This window comes from Magnolia sinica, chromosome 6, assembly GCF_029962835.1.
Source record: "Magnolia sinica isolate HGM2019 chromosome 6, MsV1, whole genome shotgun sequence".
In the NCBI taxonomy this organism is placed as follows: Eukaryota; Viridiplantae; Streptophyta; class Magnoliopsida; order Magnoliales; family Magnoliaceae; genus Magnolia; species Magnolia sinica.
Window position 1 is genome coordinate 7128636 of NC_080578.1, and position 14152 is coordinate 7142787.

Below are 14152 nucleotides of genomic sequence, written 5' to 3' on the forward strand. Positions count from 1 at the left end.
TGAGTTTTTAATACAGATGGACGGAGTGGAAGTAGTCACTTACATCAAGGTGGGCCCCACGGTCAGGGTTCCACGCACCCGGATCCACTGAAGCCGCGCCCACATCACATGGCTCAGAAAAAGGGTGACTATGAAAATAAGGGAAAATCAAAGATGGATTGGCTCGTATGAGCAGTGTGAATTTTTCATAGTAACTCATAAAAGCCCTTCTGAACTTAATAGATAGTTCAGATCAATCGATCGGATTGACAAGTGTCCAGATGAAACTAGGAGCACTATAACTTAAAGTGCTCTCAGAGCACACTAGAGCATTTCTCAAGCATTTAAACACGAGAGGCCTCGGCCTTCTCTCGCTGGCTGCTGCTACTGCTGCTGACAGCAACGCCGGTAGTGAGCGTGAATTCATCGTTCTAACATCTTCATCTGCGCTTTCCTTCCCTCATTTATACCCCGCCTTCTGCGAATTCTCTCTCTCTCTCTCTCTCTTCCATAAAATCCCACCAAAACCCACACCGTCTCTCTCTCTCTCTCTCTCTCTCTCTCTCTCTTCCATAAATCCCACCAAAACCCACACCGTCCACGAACACAACAAGCGAAAGAAAGAAACAACAACTCCCAAGTGAATGAAGAAATGCCTCATCGACAGTTTCTGCAATATCTTTCCGATTTCCCATCTCCACCTCCGCCACCACCACCACCACTCCCTACCAAAACCCAAACTCCTCCTTCTTCAAAGGGCTTAAACCCTAGCATTCTCATCATCGCCCTCATCCTCACACTCGTCTTCCTCATCTCCGCTTCCCTCCATTTCCTCCTACGCTACATTGACCGCCTGCGCCACCCCTACTCCCCGCCCAACCCCCACCACCCAATCGCCGACCGCCACGTGTCCCACGACCAGCAGACCTTCATCGACTCCCTCCCCATCTTCTCCTTCGACTCCGTCACCGCCTTCCAGAAATCTGCCCCAGACTGCGCCGTCTGCCTCTCCAGATTCGAGCCCCACGACCAGCTCCGCTTCCTCCCTACTTGCTGCCACGCCTTCCACGCCCGCTGCATCGACACATGGCTCTCATCCAACCGCACCTGCCCCCTCTGCCGCTCCACCATCGACGCCCCCGAATCCGCCAAGACCTCCCTTTCCGCCGGCGAAAGCTTCCGCATCGAGATCGGCAGCGTCAGCCGCCGGAGGGGTGCAGCCGACTCCGGCAACGGCAGCCGGAGGTCCTACTCAGTCGGATCGTTCGATTACATCATCGACGACGACGAGGTCGTCGTTGTCGTAGCCGCAGGCGCCTCGGAGTGCTCCGGGGGTGCGAAGGATAAGGAGGAGGAGGCTGCTGCGCCGCCGCTTCCGCCGCCGCCAGGGGCGGAAGTGGCGGAGGCCGCTGGCGGGAGGGGCTGGTTGAAGGAGTACGTCGACCGACTCGCTTCGTCGGCTTCTTCGTCGTTATCTTCTTCAAGGGCGCTTTCTTTCCGGCTGCGAGGCGCCGGAACCAGCCGGCGGAGCGACGTTGGTGCGGCTGCCGGTAGCGGGAGCTGGGACCTGGAGGGGTGTAAGATTGGAGAGGAGGGGAGCAATTTCTTCCGGTGGTTGACAGGGGCATGATTGGTAATTATGATGAAATAGTTAGGTGAGAATCGTAATTTTGGCGACGAAATTCGATTTCCGGCGCCAGGTTGTTTTTAGTGTTGCTTGAGCAAACTCGCGGGAGTGCACTTTCCAATGGAGTCGATTCTTCCACGTGGCAATCTGACGCATCGTATAAAAAGATCCAAGCCGTTCATCGGTCATGTTAGATCATGCAGATTCCATAAACCAAAAATCATGCCGATCTACTCTTTATTTCGATCAAACGTTTACAAAAAAGAACAGTGGTCCATTTTAAAAGCGCACGTACAGACTATATTTCACGGTGGACCTCTCATTATAAGCGGCCGGGATCCCACACACGTGTGCTAATCTGGCACGTATAATCACCATGTTTGCTGGATGCGTTCACTACGCGTTTCTCCTGTAAAACTAGAGTGATGTCCTGAACGACTGAGAACGACCGCGCAAATTACCGATACGCCCCAAACGTGAAGGAAGAAGTCCCAAGGGTGTTTCCGTCAATGTAGGGCTTTCTTTGGGGAAGAAGGAATGTCGGTGCGTAGGAGAGAGGCGGGTGGAAGAGATGGCATGGGTTTCATAAATTTACGGAAATGTCCCTGAGAATGACAGAAGTGGCTGTGCAGTCCATAATGCAATATCTTCATTTTTGTCCTTTTTATTTTTTTACTTCAATATTTCGGGAAGAAATACCCAACCACCAGCGCGTCTGCTTTTAATGTAGAGAGTCTGATTTAAGTGGAGAGAAATAAAATGCGACAGAATGTAGCTGAAAGAAAAATATGGTCATCTACATGCAGTCTATTGGGTGGGCCATCCTCGTGGCTGGACATAGACCATCGGCTGCCTATTAATTTCGACAGATAACCATCTGGTAAATGGACCATCCTCATTTCTACACGTGTGGTCTTCATGGTGTGGCTCAGATGGGCTGTTTGAATGTAGAGTATTTGCATGGTGTCCGTGACGGTCGTTACAGAGCTGTAAAGATCGTTACGTGAAGCTAACGGTGACAACTGTCATATGTTTTCAAATCGGAGCGGCCGTTGTAGAAAAAAAACCGTAATTATTGTTAATCTTCACATAGGGGATAACAGATACGGGTTTTTCAGATTTTTTTAAAAGACTTTAACGATTATTTTGGGGTTGTAACCGCCGTATTGACATGTATTGTAAAAAAAACAATAGTGAGCATTGCGGCTACCATTTCCAATGCGGAAAACCTTGAGTATTTGTTACTCTTTTGTCAAGTCCCTTGGTATAAATTGATACACCACACTCTTAAGGCTAGACTTTTTAGAGCAATTAGTTATTTGAAATGTTATCAGAGCGAAAGGTTTTACGTTCAAATCTCAAGTTCGTCTGTCCCAGAGATCGGGAAATCAAGCCTGGCCTCCCTAGTCTATCTTAGGGACGGTACGAGTGTCCGTCTCCGACCCTTGCTCAGTATATTCCTGAAGTTCCAACCCCACACCTACAGGGAAGTATTAAGTCCCTTGATATACATTAATACACCATCTTTTAACTGCCCCTAACGGTACATGGATGCACCATCCTCTAACTGCCTTAAATGTCTTGGGCTTTTAAAGCTAGGTTGTTTGACATCTTTATCGGAAGTGTATAAAAGTTTCAGATGGATCATAGCCATACACTGAGTCATATTACGGCAATCAAACCAGTTGGACAATACTAATAATGGATTGAAGGATATTGTAGGAAACAAATGGGTGGGCAAAGATCTTTTGGTTAGTTCTTGTTGCAACCATATATTTGCTTACCAAAAATTCCTCCATTAGAATCATTAGGACTGCCGGATCAGTGTGTTTTGGGTGCATGTGGTCCATCAAAGCAATAGCTTGGCTGATGATTGGCTTGGAACTCATTACATTGCCACGTGGGATGAAAAAGTAAGTCACTGATAGGTAAGCTAAAGCAAACCATTCATCTGTGATCTCCATGAGTTTATTTGTATATATGCAAGTTAAGACCTGTTAGAATGAAGGCATAATGAATTGAGTATTTTTTAGATTATTATAGAGACGTGTTAGGATGAGGGCATAATATTGTATTGATAAGGAAGCTAAAGCAAGCCATTCATCTGTGATCTCCACGAGTTTATTTAGATGCAAGTAAAGACATGTTAGGATGAGGGCATATTGTATTGATTATTTTTTAGATTATTTATTATAAATAAGAGGGGAGGAAATAGGATTGCATACCGGTATACTTTGTGGGGCCCACCATAAGTTATGTATCTTATCTGCCTCGTCTATCCGTTTTAACAGCTTATTTTAAGGTATGAGCCCAAAATCAAAGCATGTCCAAAGCTCAAGTGGACCACACCACAAGAGCCAGTGGGTGTGGATTGAAGACTTACCACTGAAATCTAACATCAAGCTGATATTTGTGTTTTCTCTTCAGCCATGTTTGTGTGACCTTATGAGCAAGTAGGATGATAAATGAACATCATAGTGGATCGTAAGAATGTTTTGACCCTGGACATCATTATCCACATTTTTTTTTTGTGGTGGGGTCCACTTGAGTTTTGGATATGCTTCAATTTTGGGCTCAACCCCCAAAATGAGCTTAACAAAAGTATGGACCGCATGGATAAGCCACATACATTCATGGTGGGCCCAACAAAGTTTATGCAATACGATAAAGCTTAGTTACCCGTATGCAATCAATTTAAGAGGGGAGAGGGAAAACTTGGGGTCATTTGGCAACATAAATTTAAGTGTATTTGAGTACGTTTAGAATCCAAAACTTGTTTGGCAAGATGGATTTAAAGGAATTTAGAATTGTAGGTATTTGAAATACACAATTTTACTAAACTATGTTTTGAAATCTCACCCTTGTAAATTGGGAATCAAATGGCTTTTTTTTGCTATGTTTTAAGATAGTAGAGTTGCACACATAATACATGTGTCACTAGGCTACTACTCTATTTTATATGTGATAATACCTCAAAATAATCAAATGATTAGATGCATCACTAAAATTACATCAATGAAATTATCTGAACAATTTGCACATTGGCAATGTAAATTGACGGTTGTAAATGCTAGTGAGTCATACATTTAAGATCCTATACTTTTAGCCCATCTAATGTTCGGAATTTTGTCATTTTTTACCAAAGTATATATTTTCATGAACTTATCACAATCATTCTGTCAAATATCACGGGTAAACTAATTTAGAATATTAAAGTTGATTTTATAATTAAATTCAAATTCTTTTAAATATGGTATAAAATTTCAATACATTTTTATTTTTGAATTTTAGTACATTTAAAATACAAGCTGCCAAATATTATTAAGGATTCAGAATCATCTTGATTTGTGATGTTGATTCCAATGCATTCTAAATACAAGCTCCAAGTGAATCCTAACTTTTAAGCTTTACCAAATGCAACTATAGTAAGCATTTCCACCCCCTTAGCTCTTCGAAAACCCTAAAAATTAAGAGTTTTTCTCTCCATGGCATTCTCTCTCTCCATTGAAAGACAATCCAACCATCTGATCTGCCTGGCCTCCATCCGTAGGACCAACCAATATAATATACCCTCATTTAACAACATGTATCATTTTTGCACACACAAAAGAAAGAAAGGAACAAGGATAACATGTGTTGCAAACATGATTGTTGAAGTTGATTGGAATATATATGCCTGATACAAGCCAAACACAATATTCCATGTACATGTATAACATATGCCAAATGTTATACATGATCGACCATTTATACTTAATTATCTACAATTGCCAAATGTTATACATGATCAGCCATTTATACTTAATTATCTACAGGCACCACCCCATAAGCCACCATTATCTTTAAATGACTCACATATGTCAATCAGCAATCACATGCATTACAGATTCCATGTGGTTGACCTACATTATAAAAGTAGTCGTGCATTGTATAACTTTGGGTATGTACAAGATGGCGTATACACACCTTGCCTGAACGAAGATGAAAATGAGTTGTCTGTAAGTTCCTGTAATCCAAAGCTCGGTGGGCCCATTGAGGTGTATGTTTTGAAATCCACTCCACTCATCAGTATTACCCACTAATGTTAGTGAATGAACTCAAAAATGAAGCAGACCCAAAACTCAAGTGGGCCACACCACAAGAAATAGCAGTAATTGAACTCCAACGTTGAATCCTTCTTGGGGCCACTGATATTTAGGTTTTATGTTCATCCTAATCATAATAACCATATAAAAGGCTTGGATGACATATAAACACAACAGTGGGCCATGAATGTTTCAGCGGTGAGAGTTTTGGAGCTGCCTCATTGTTAGGTTCGCACCCACCTGACTAAACTGATAAGATAGATTGGACGTCACAAGGACATCTTGGTGATGTCCAAACAGCTTCGGCCTACAGAAACTCCCCGGAATAGATATCATGAAAACTCGCGACACATCCAAACAGACAATGTATCTGTATATTTCAATATTTTTTAATAGCATTTTTCCGACAGAGTTATTGCAGAGAGGGAGGGAGTCTTTGAGAGTCTTGTGAATCGTGACAGCACGGATTAAATGGGACGCGGTTACCTGCGAAAGCCTTTTGCATGAAGTTCGTGCGCAAGGATGCTGGATGGGGCCCACCGAGATGTTTGTGAGAAATCCAACCCGTTCATCCATTTTGAGAGCCCATTTTAGAGAATTTGACCAAAATTTATTTGGATCCAATAATCAAATGAGACACACGAGAGGAAAAATTGGGGAAAGAAATTTCTACTGTTGAAACCTTCCTGAGCTCCACCTTGATGTTCCAAACCGTTTATAAGGTCATTTCCACTGGGATGAAGTGAAAATACCAAAAAATTTCCTGACACAAAATTTATGGCACAAAGAATGTTTCAACGATTCACACTGAATACCCACTCTTTCCTCTCGTGTGACCCTCTTAAATTTTGGATACATAATTTTTGGTCCAACGTTCTAAAATGAGCTCTCAAAGAGGATGAACGGGGTGGATTTCTCACAAACATCTCGGTGGCCCCCACACAGCATCCTTGTGCAGGAACTTCCTGCCGAAGGCTTTCGCAGGAAATCCGCTCCGATTAAATGGCCCGCAGCATTTATGAAAACCCACCACCGCTTTGATGGCCCTATCTCATGTTGGTTGATCAGATCTCTCTACTTCACGTGTTACATGTACTGCGCCTTTCTGTCCTTCCATATTTAAAATCTATTATTTCCCACCTCCACCCTACACGTGGTGGATGTGTGCGATAATCCATACCGTTCATTCAATGGGCCTCCCTCAATCATGGAGATAATAATATATATGGCTCGGGAAGTAGGAAGTAATAAAAACAAGTTTTAAACGAAATTAAGAGAGTTCTGTTAAACCCATACGCGTCTACAAGTTAGCTGATGCACACACGCCTCATCCAACATGGTGTAGCCTGAACTTGGGCCTCTCTTGATGTATGCATTCTATATCCACGCCGTCCATCAGTTTTGCAAGATTAATTTAGGGGATTAGGCCAAAGATGAAGTAGACCCAAATCTCAGGTGGACCACACCATAGGAAATAATGGTGATTGAACACCCACCATTAAAAACTTCCTAGGGCTCACCATTATAAGGTCACACAGACCAAGACGAAAGGAAAAAAAAAAAAGTCAACTTGATACAAAAATTTTCTGGCACAGAAGAAGTTTCTAACTGTCAATCACCACTGTTTCCTGTATGGTATGGTCCACATGAGATTAGGATCTACTTCATTTTTGGATTCATCTCTTAAAAAGAGCTGGGAAAACGGATGAACGGTGTGGATATACAATGTATAACGTAATCTGCTCCACCATCACCATTGAAAGCGTGGCAGAAAGGTGAAATATTCGAAGCCATCCATCAGGTGGACCTCACCGTATACATGTTACTGCAAAACTAACTTACACACGTGTGTGGGCACGGAAAATCTCATGTTATCAAAATCAGCTCCTTATATCAGTAGAACCGATCACCTACTGGCAAGTTGCCAACCCCCAACATGCAGGCCAGTCTGCTCATCTGGTGGACCACAATGCTGCAATAAATAAACAACTACCATCTGACTCAACGTACAGGTGTGGTCCACCTAGGGTACGCATGGGCTTGTTTTCGAAAACAGTGATTTTAATGGTGGGGCCTACCGTTTTAATGGTGCTGATTTCTTAAATGAGTGCGGTGTTGGCGGGGAAAGATGACACGACACGACACTACATGTTCGGGTATTACAGTTATTAAAGAAGTTGGGTTTGTTCGAAAGCTTGGATACTTAATGCAATACAATGCATCAGGGCTTTTTCTTTTGAATTTGGGTCATCTTCTAATGATCCAAACCGTTCGTACGATGAGTCACACTTTGTATGGTGGTTAATCAACAGATAAAAGCTCTTAATTGGATTATTCAACCCTTCGCTAAATTAGTCTTTTTCTTCGAACATGAACAACCTTTGTATAATCAAAGATTAAATTATTTCATTTTTAAAGTTTTTTTAGCATCCTCCAATCAACAACCCCTGCTGCATCAACGGTTTGGATCATTAGAAAAACCCAAATCCATTTGATAGAGTCCCATTGTATCTTATTGCAAAGCCTCATGAAGTGTTTCCATCAAACCTCACGCACATGAAATACTGCTCCAAGGGCGGTGGGAAGATGGGCAATTCTTCTCTTTATATGAATTAATTAAGAAATTTCATAAACACAAGGCCACCGGTAAAACTATACAAGCCAATATGCAACCACAACAAGGCAGCCTGTTTGGTCCTTAGTATTAGGTAGTATGAAATTAAGAAATTTCATATACACAAGGCCACCGATAAAACAATACAAGCCAATATGCAACCACAACAGGGCAGCCTGTTTGGTCCTTAGTATTAGGTAGTATAAAATTGCATTTAGTCTAATAAATTCCAACTGACATTTGGAAACGATAGAAGAATTGAATTAATCCCATATTATATTATTTAGATGATATAGTAAATACTGCATGAATTTTTTATGAATTTTGAAATCTACTATATTTGTGGGCACCCCCACATTGATGCATGTGTTTTATCCACAGTCCGTCCATATGTACCGGGGACTGGCATCAATTGTGAAAGGTAGTTTGTTTATTACAATTTGATGGTCCATCAAACACGGGCTTCACTTAATATAGTGTATTTCCCATTAGAAGAATTTGATTCCAAACATGTAATCATTGTATAATAATAGTGTTAATTACATCTAATGCAATTTTATACCATTTAAACCAATGGTCCAAATAGGCATACAAAAGATAATCAAAAGACGAGTTAGAGAAGAGGACATCGATTTATGAGGAAAACTCTCTCAATCAAGGAGAAAACAATTACAAGCTGCAAATCAACTTAACCACAAATGCAATTACAAGTTCTCTTTTCAAACTAACATTTGTTTTCAGATCACCTTTTCATATGTACAAAAACCTTTAATTTCTTCCTTAAAAAAAAAAGAAGAAAAGACTTGTCACTCTCCAAAACAAATGGGGAATTCTCTAACTCTTCGAACCAACATTTTAAGATTCATTCTTTACAGCTTTTTCTACACATTTCTCATCTCATTTCATGACAGGTAAAGATGGAAAAAATAGCACATATGACGCAACTCACCTCCACACGCATGTAAAGGAACGCAAGTTTGATAACTATTAAAGACATGGACCCAACACTATATTTGCTCCGTACTTAAGAAATGCACCATTCTAACTAAATTAAAGTAGAACATACACAAGAGGATGGACAACACACTTAATCAAGGAGAGAACCATAATATGGTAGATCTATCTTTACATGGGACACATGGCAGAGTGATGTATCAATCGGGTCAAGCTACATGCAGGGCCTAGTGTAGATGGTTCATGTCTCAAAAATCACTCCTATTTGTCCCATCCATCTTATTTGTAGATATTAAAGTGACTATGAAAAAAAAAAAACAATTATCGGTCATGTAGTGAGATAAACTGTAGAAAAAGTAAGGGACGTGATCGTCTCATGGGTTTAATTTTTAAATTGTTAGCCATCCGTCCTAGTGTATTAAGTGGGCCTGATCGAGAGATATCACCCTGCCACATGTCCTATGGAGAGGAGATTGCACTACCATATCATATCCCTTGCCCCACGTACCATCAGCCTCGGCTCAAGACCAACCCAGGCCCATGACGGGCTAATCAAAAGGCCCAAGCTTGGCCCGAGCGAGCTCGGGCACCCGATTTTGTGCAAGATATAGACTATTCCTTAAGTGTGGTCCGTCTGCATGATGTATGATAAAAATACCCTTGAAATCCTAAACAGGCCAAGCTAGGAGAGGCTGATGCGCTCTTAACAAAGCCCAAGTCAGTTAGAGCTGATGCATGGGCCTGGATACTGGGCTCTAGGCCCATTCAAAATCACATCTCAAAACGTGACTATTATTAATTGACAAAAGAACAGCCATTGGTAGGAAACATAGGACCCACCTGCAATACTTTATTAATGAGTGGGCCCATTTCTTCAAGCAATTAGATCCCATCCCAACAGATAATGAAAGGTAGACTCAGGTGGGTTAGTCTGGGCCAGGATAGGCTCATCTATCAAAAAGGCCTAAAAGGCATCCCAGGCCTAGCCCATTTATAATCGGGATTGAAATCCAGCCTCACAGGCTAGCCCAAAGCAGTCATAAAGGCCTGGACCCGTGGTTGGGCTGGGGTATATAAAAATCTCTACCAAACCTAGATCTAGAAGTCCACGCATGGACCCATGTTTTGTAACAACCCATTTCTTTTAATGGTGGCCATCTCACTCTCCACTGTTTCTTACGATGTGGCCCATTGGAACTTCGGATCGACCTCATTTTTGGGCCCATGCCCTAGTATGATCGAGCAAAAATAATGGACTGAGTGGATTTATATTGCTATCTCTGCAGGGCCCACCGTCATTTAAAATTAATTTTATTTTTTTTTAAAGAAAAAAAAAAACAACAACAACAACATGTAGTTACATGCTAGTGCACATCACCGCATGACCTAACCTCCCTTCCCAACCTTCTCTCCCATTCTCTTCCTCATTCGGTTGCATTTTGCACCCGTAGCCGCACGCCCTAACCCATCAACCATACCCCATTCATCAAGCTAGGACCCATCGACCCAATCCATACTGCCTATTTGAACCGGATCATCATGAAACCTTATCCATTGACGCATTTTGCTGTGAAATTTCATGTGTGACCCACTTTGAATCTCCGATCGAGCCACAAATTGAGCTCTTAAACCATTTCAACCCTACAAAACTGATAAAACTGATAGACGGATTTGATTCCTCTTGACTAGCATGATGGACCCCATCTATCAATCATATTTCCAGCTGCAATTCGCACGTTACAAGACTCCATCTGCACGACTCTATCCTTCTCGCAGCAGTAAAGCCACGCATGACATACATATCTGGCAATTCTTGTGAAATCTTCCTAAATAATCCTAGTCATCCAGTGCATTTTATCCAACTACTCGTAAAACACCAATTCTCATATTCTCTCTGCTTCTTCAACGTAAGCAAATAAAAAACTCTTCAACCATATAACCACCATTAAAATGGGTGTATATATTATTCTCTACCATTTAAAAGCTTCATAGGATGAATCCATGTCATCTAGAAAGATTGCTACATCGAAATATGCCGAGAACAGAAAATCGTCATTAAAGCTTACTATCCTCCTGTCAATCAAAGTTGCACCGTAAGTTCTCTTGTAACTGTGTTATCTATCTGTACCGGTTCTAAGGTTAAAATCCAACCCCATATACGCCATCTATCAAGTAAGCTTCCCTCCCAAGTTTCCTATTTATGAATCAATTCATAGTTGTAGTTCATAAAGCTTAACTCATTGAGTCGACTCACCAAGTTGACTCAGCGAGTCGATGTGTTGATGTAGTTGGATTCAAGTTTAAAATATATAAATTTTAAGATAATAGAAGTATTAGTATATGTGTTTTCATGTAGAGATCTTTAGCGTTTCACATAGAGTGAAACGCTCACCAAGTGCCGTTGTGATGAATTAAGTTGAACTTGATCTAATTAGGCCGAATGGACCGCAGTTGTATCAATCTTAGATCTTCTTACATAATTCAGCCATACATGGGATATGTCACACTGAATCGGGTATGTGATCTTCCCTGTTGGAAATTTTACGTTAACATATAAATTGTTTTGATTATTTGTTATGTATTCAATTTATTTGATTATTGTCATTAGTTGCATATTATTTTATTTGATTCTTAATTGCATATTATAAAGGTAATTTATTTGAGTTATTAACTAATTTCAATTAATTATCGTTATGTGTTTAAATTGTAATTATTTCTTTATTATTAGATGATGTATAATGTATTTGAATTTACAGGTACTCTGCCTCAAAAGGATCACCATATTATTTATTTATGGGTGCTCTGCCCTAAAAGAATCGCTATATTTTTATAGATACTCTGCCCAGGGTCATTCCCAAAAGGATTAGCACGGTACGGGTGCTCTGCCCAGGGCCATACCCGAAAGGATCGACATGGGTGCTCTACCTTGGGTATTACCATAAAAGTTTATTCACTGGTGCCCTGCCAGGTGTCATTACCTAAAAGGATCAACACCGGTACTCTGCCAAGGGTCATTCCTTAAAAGGATCAACACATACAGGTGCTCTGTCCTAGATTGAACCAAAAAGGATTTTAGATGACTGTATTATTTTATTTTCATATTATGAAAAACAGATTATTATTGTTGTCATATAAAATGTCGATTCAATACTCGTAATTAATCATATTTATTTTATTGAGTTGTATTAGTGTTAAAGTAGGATTTTCAATTTTAGAAATGATGTGACCCTACGAGCCGTCCCGCTCACACCCTTATAGATTGTTTTGTAAGGTCTGTGTAAGAAGAGCCAATTGGACAAGATTGAAAACTTTCCTTTTGTCTATTTGAGGATTTCCTAAAATTCAATGCATTTTGTTATTATTATTAGTTTTTATCAATGTAATTAAAGATTCAAGAATTGATTAGTGGACATTATTCAATGACAATGATTTTTATTCTTTTAGTTGCTCTAATTGCCTTGAAAATACATGATTATAATGTGGGTTACGTTCTATATTTTGTTTAAGTACAACTCACGGTCCTAGAATTCGGGTTTGAGCCTGGCCAACTCGGGTACCGAATTTCGGGACGTGACATGTTTACCCCACTACCAGCCCCAGTAGTACACGTTAAAACTGCGAAAATCTGACCGCTATGGATAGTGTGGTTTCCTAGTCTCCCATCAATGGTTGGGCCCACCTAATGGACAATTCAGATCATTGGAGACACATTCATAAATACATGGCACTCCACACGCCGCTTGCACATACGTGCCAACAAGGCAAGTGTGTGGGACATCTGACAGGTGCATAAGGTGGCCCCCACTGTGAGATGGTCATAGGTAATAATCAGACTGGTCCACTGATCTAAGTGGCCCACACCTCTATGAAGCTTTGGTCCACTGATCTAGTGGCTCACTGCTCATCAAGCTTGCTACATGCATTTTTTGGATCCTTACTCTTTTTTTCTCTTTTTTTAAACACACGCGCACACACCACCACACACTCACGCCAGAGTGGGATTTCACCACCTATGAGTACTCAAAACCCTCAACAGGTGTTGAAACTCCTGAGAGTCTACCATCCGAGCAAAAGAGTAAGGATCCAAGACTCTCGGGAGTTTCAATACCCGGTCAAGGGTTCGAGTATCCAATTGTGGTGAAAATTCACTAGCGTGAGTGTGTGGGTGTGTGTGCGTGTGTAATTTAAAAAAACGAAAAAGAAAAAAAGCAAAGCTGGCTACAGGCATTGACCGTTGAAGTAGATCGACCAACAGTCCTTTTTTCAATCTTAACCCTTTAATTGATATTTTATGATTGGACCACACACACAAAAGGCTCACATTCTGTGAGAAAGTCCATTTAACAGATGGTAGTCTTTGCTGTGGAAGTTGGAGTGTGTTCAAAATGTAAAAAAACATGGGGTGGTGTCTATTTTAAAAAAGAGGTTTTGACATCCATCTCTTTTGATTCAAAGACAAATAACACCCTCCCCCTTCAGTTTTTTATATTTAGTCGAAAGCCACCCTGTGGTTAACATCCATCAACAAAACATGATGGAACCATGTTAGAGTCGTTATAGTTGGTTGTTGATGACAGAGACATTTTTAACTCATGATTTTGGAGAGGGTAGGGTTAGGGTTTGGATTTAGGAGAAGAGAGAGAAAAGAGAGGTCGGGGTTAGGGTTGGGATTTTGGAGATTTGGGAGAGGAGCAATACTGTCATTTCTTAAAATGATTTTACTAACCCCACTATGGTTAGTATTTCTATGCAAAAATTTAAGGAAAGGGTGGTGTTAAGAACCTAACCAATGCGCCCAAAGCCCCAGGACTCAGGACTGATAGAATGTGTAAAGTTAGGTTATTAATAAACCCTTGGGACTGTAACCTTCCACCACGCTCCGTAGCTGACATC

The 14152-nt window shown here is 41.0% G+C and overlaps 1 protein-coding gene across 1 annotated transcript; it reads left to right on the forward strand.

Annotated features, from left to right (window-relative positions):
- The first annotated feature begins 383 nt into the window (after positions 1-383).
- On the forward strand, positions 384-2512 carry LOC131248115 (E3 ubiquitin-protein ligase ATL4). Its single transcript, XM_058248171.1, has 2 exons — positions 384-520; positions 582-2512. The coding sequence occupies exon 2, from the start codon at positions 632-634 to the stop codon at positions 1607-1609; it is 978 nt and encodes a 325-aa protein (XP_058104154.1). The 5' UTR covers positions 384-520; positions 582-631; the 3' UTR covers positions 1610-2512.
- The last annotated feature ends 11640 nt before the right edge of the window (positions 2513-14152 follow it).

Excerpts from the sequence above, each read along its gene's own strand:
- LOC131248115 (XM_058248171.1), top strand. The coding sequence starts at position 632 with ATGCCTCATCGACAGTTTCTGCAATATCTTTCCGATTTCCCATCTCCA.